Source organism: Benincasa hispida, chromosome 7 (genome assembly GCF_027475165.1).
Source record: "Benincasa hispida cultivar pf3 chromosome 7, pf3_genome.v1.1, whole genome shotgun sequence".
Taxonomy (NCBI): domain Eukaryota; kingdom Viridiplantae; phylum Streptophyta; class Magnoliopsida; order Cucurbitales; family Cucurbitaceae; genus Benincasa; species Benincasa hispida.
The window spans coordinates 27,211,003-27,214,787 of NC_143484.1; the positions used below are offsets into that span (position 1 = coordinate 27,211,003).

At 34.4% G+C, this 3,785-nt stretch overlaps 1 protein-coding gene across 2 annotated transcripts; it reads left to right on the forward strand.

Moving 5' to 3' along the window:
• Positions 1–673: 673 nt before the first annotated feature.
• On the forward strand, positions 674–3,167 carry LOC120080849 (Tetratricopeptide repeat (TPR)-like superfamily protein). Of its 2 annotated transcripts, XM_090315317.1 has the most exons (3): positions 691–941; positions 1,389–2,678; positions 2,790–3,167. In XM_090315317.1, exons 1-2 carry the CDS (start codon positions 790–792, stop codon positions 2,413–2,415), a joined length of 1,179 nt encoding a protein of 392 aa, XP_090171443.1. In that variant the 5' UTR covers positions 691–789; the 3' UTR covers positions 2,416–2,678; positions 2,790–3,167. The 2 variants fall into 2 exon arrangements, with proteins under 2 accessions (XP_038891429.1, XP_090171443.1); XM_039035501.2 differs by having other exon boundaries at positions 674–2,678.
• Positions 3,168–3,785: the final 618 nt, after the last annotated feature.

The following is a 3,785-nucleotide window of genomic DNA, read 5'->3' on the forward strand; positions in this document are numbered from 1 at the left end:
CGGTTGGTTTATGCCTGATTACTATATATACAGGCATTCCTATTTCTAGGTTTTTTTCTATTTTGCATTTCTTAATGATAATCTAACCAAAGATTAGGTGTCTTTTTCTCTTGTTGAAATTCTAAATTTTGATTTTGATTTCAATTCTTCTTGATTTTAGCTTTGTTTGTGGAAATTTATCACGATAATTGAATCCTTAATTCTTGTTTTTTATTGATTTTCCTTGGGTTTGGATTTGAGTTTTAGATCCTTCTCATTGATCGTGGTTTTGTTCTTGATCATGGATCCTTCTCTTCTAACTTCTTTCAATTATAGACTTCTATTGATGAGAATAGAAGCATAAATAGGAGAAATAGGATCGTTTTTTAAATAGGAAAAATTATTTAGTGAGGCTACTATAATTATGTGACTAGACTTTTTTTTTTACCATTGGGTGATAAGAGAGAAGTACCTTAAATTTATACTGAACAGTTATTAGTAGTATTCATATGTTTTTTCCCACCAAAATTCATTCCTTACTTCAAAAACTTGTAAAGTACTAACAAGACCGTAGCTCAACTGGCATAGTGTTTGTATTATGACTTCAAAGTCAGAGGTTTGATTCTCCCTCAATACTTTAATTACAATAAATTTATTAAATAAATAAACTTTAAAAAAAATAAAAATAAAATCTTGTGAAGTGCCGCTAGGGTTTAAGGCCAAAACCCCATAAAACTCAAAACTTTCTCAATCTTTCTCCAGTCTCAACGTCTTTCCTCAACAATCTCTCCCATTCAATCCCATCTTCGCATGCTTAAAGAAGCCCTCAAATTCTTGGCTCACCTCCGACGAATCTCCCGCTTTCCCACCCCTTTTACCTGCAACAAGCTTCTGCACTCTCTCATCAACTCCGGCTGCGGCGACCTCTCCGCCAAATTGCTTTTCCACTTCCTCTCCAATAGGTATACTCCTCATCCATCTTCTTTCAATTCCATCATCTCCTTTTTCTGTAGATTAGGGAATGTGAAATTTGCCGAACAGATTTTGAATTCAATGCCCACGTTTGGGTGCTCCCCTGATATTGTGTCCTACAATTCTTTGTTAGATGGGTATTGTGCGAGTTATCAAATTCAGAAAGCTTGTTTTCTTGTGGATCGAGTTCGTGGGTGTGAGTTGAATAGGCCTGATTTGGTTATGTTTAATATATTGTTTAATGGGTTGGCTAAGGTTTATATGAAGAATGAGGCATTTATGTATCTGGGTTTGATGTGGAAATACTGTTTGCCTAGTGTTGTTACTTATGGTACATTTGTTGATATGTTTTGTAAGATGGGGGATATGGAGATGGGTAACAGAATGTTTTTGGATATGATGAAGGTTGGTGTTATGCCTAATTTGGTTGTTTTCAGCTCCTTGATTGATGGCTATTGCAAGGCTGGGAGTTTGGATGTTGCATTTGAATACTTTGAGAGGATGGAGGAATGTTCGGTTCGGCCGAATGAGTTCACTTATTCGATATTGATTGATGGTTGCTGCAAGCATGGGATGTTGGAAAGAGCTGACTCTTTGTTTGAAAAGATGTTGAGTGCTGGTATTTTACCTAATTGTACTGTTTACACTTCAATAATAGATGGTCATTTTAAGAAGGGAAATGTAGATGATGTGATAAAGTATATAAATGGGATGTTTGATCGAGAGATAAAGCTAGATTTAACAGCGTATACAGTAATTATCTCAGGCTTTCATAGAGTTGGTAGGTTGGATAAATCAATGGAAGCTGCAGAATATGTGGTGAAGAATGGATTACTTCCTGATAGGATAATATTGACAGCTATTATGGATGTGCATTTCAAAGCTGGAAACGTAAAAGAAGCTTTGAATGCATACAAAATATTACTCTCGAAGGGTTTTGAGCCTGATGTCGTGACTCATTCCGCCCTAATAGATGGCCTATGCAAGCATGGGTATTTGCAGGAGGCTAGACGGTATTTGGTCAAAGAAAAGGCCAATGAAATTCTATATACAGTGTTTATAGATGCACTCTGCAAGGAGGGTAATTTAGATGAAGCTGAGAGAACCATTAAGGAGATGTCTGAGGCAGGGTTTGTTCTAGATAAATATGTGTACACTTCTTGGATTGCTGAACTTTGCAAACAAGGAAATTTGCTGAAGGCTTTTATGGTCAAGAAAAGGATGGTTCAAGAGCACATTGAACCTGATTTATTAACTTATAGCTCCCTCATTGGTGGTTTGGCTGAGAAGGGACTAATGATAGAAGCCAAACAGGTTTTTGATGACATGGTAAATAAAGGAATCACTCCAGATTCTGTTTCTTATGACATCCTTATAAGAGGGTATCATAATCAGGGTAATGGAGCTGCGATTTCAGGTCTACATGACGAAATGAGAAAGAGAGGAATCACTATTGAAGATTAGTTCACCAAATATTGAAGCCTGGTCTTGTTCTTCAATTTATACAGGAACCTTCCATACAGGAAGCCGTGATGTATGGGATTGATGTCCGATTATTGATCGTGATTTTGGAGACTATGAGGGATATTTCAGACGGTAATGAAAATATATAGAGAGAGAGAAAGATTCAAAGGCATATTCCTCCATATATTCCTTTTCTTATCACAGGTTTTGAAAGCTCCCAAATGTTCAAATTACGACGATCACTTGTGGGTTATCAACATTAGGTGCGATTTCTATATCAAATATCGGTCACGTATTCACAAAATCAATCAAACACTGCATTTTGTCATAACCATTTTGCAATTCTATGGCCTCATGCTCTCTCTTTTTGGCAGATTTCATTTTGTGCTTCTCATGATACTGACTAGTTGCAACATAAGATCTGAGAATAGTGCATAGGATTGCTTGAGATGCCACCTGAAAGATTGCTTGTAGTGTTGAAGAATTTCAAGTCATTGGCTGAAAGGTATATATCAATTCTTGCAAGCCAGAGCTTTTTATATGTTTTATTTATAACACTGAAGGTTGTAATAAACCAAAATAAACACACATTAATATTGCTGCATATGAGGAAGCTCACATCAGAAACAGAAATAGGCTACTGTATAATCAATCACTTCCTGCACGTGATGAATATGATTACTTTGATTACATTGATTATGTATTGTAAAATTTTCCAATCCGATTATAAGGATGGGCTTCGTTTTGGTCTATGTTTTGAGCATTATATCTATCTAGTACGTAAAATTTAAGAATGTTTTAATTACGTTACTAAGTTTGATTATGTTTCTACCCGGAGATGTCCATTTACCTCACGAAGAATCCTCGATTGGATAGGGAATGAGAGGGAGTGGGGAAAATTTTCTCCCTATTGACTAAACAAGGATGAGGATGGAGATTATATTCCCAGGCTCTGACTCTACCCGATGAATAATATATATATATATATATATAACACTTTACAAAAATTAGTCATTTTTAAGATGTTTTAACATTTAAGATTTTCTTACTTATAAGATCTTTAATGTTGTAGTATTTAAATGAAATGTTAGACTATGATATTGTAATATTTAAATTTTAACTTTTAGAAATTATATGATTAATTATATTTTTGCACATATACTATTGTTTTTTATTAGTAAATTTTATACTAGTTTTTAAATAAAATAGAATTGAAAATAATCCATTTAATATATAGAATTTTATTTGGTTGAGAATATACTTAAAAGTTGTTAAAAGTGAGTAAATTAAAAAAAATGGAAATTTTTCTCATGAATTTTCCATGGAGAATCTCTATCTCGATCCCTACGGGACTCGTGGAGATGGAGATT

Coding starts and splice junctions, on each gene's coding strand:
- LOC120080849 (XM_039035501.2), top strand. CDS start 790: ATGCTTAAAGAAGCCCTCAAATTCTTGGCTCACCTCCGACGAATCTCC.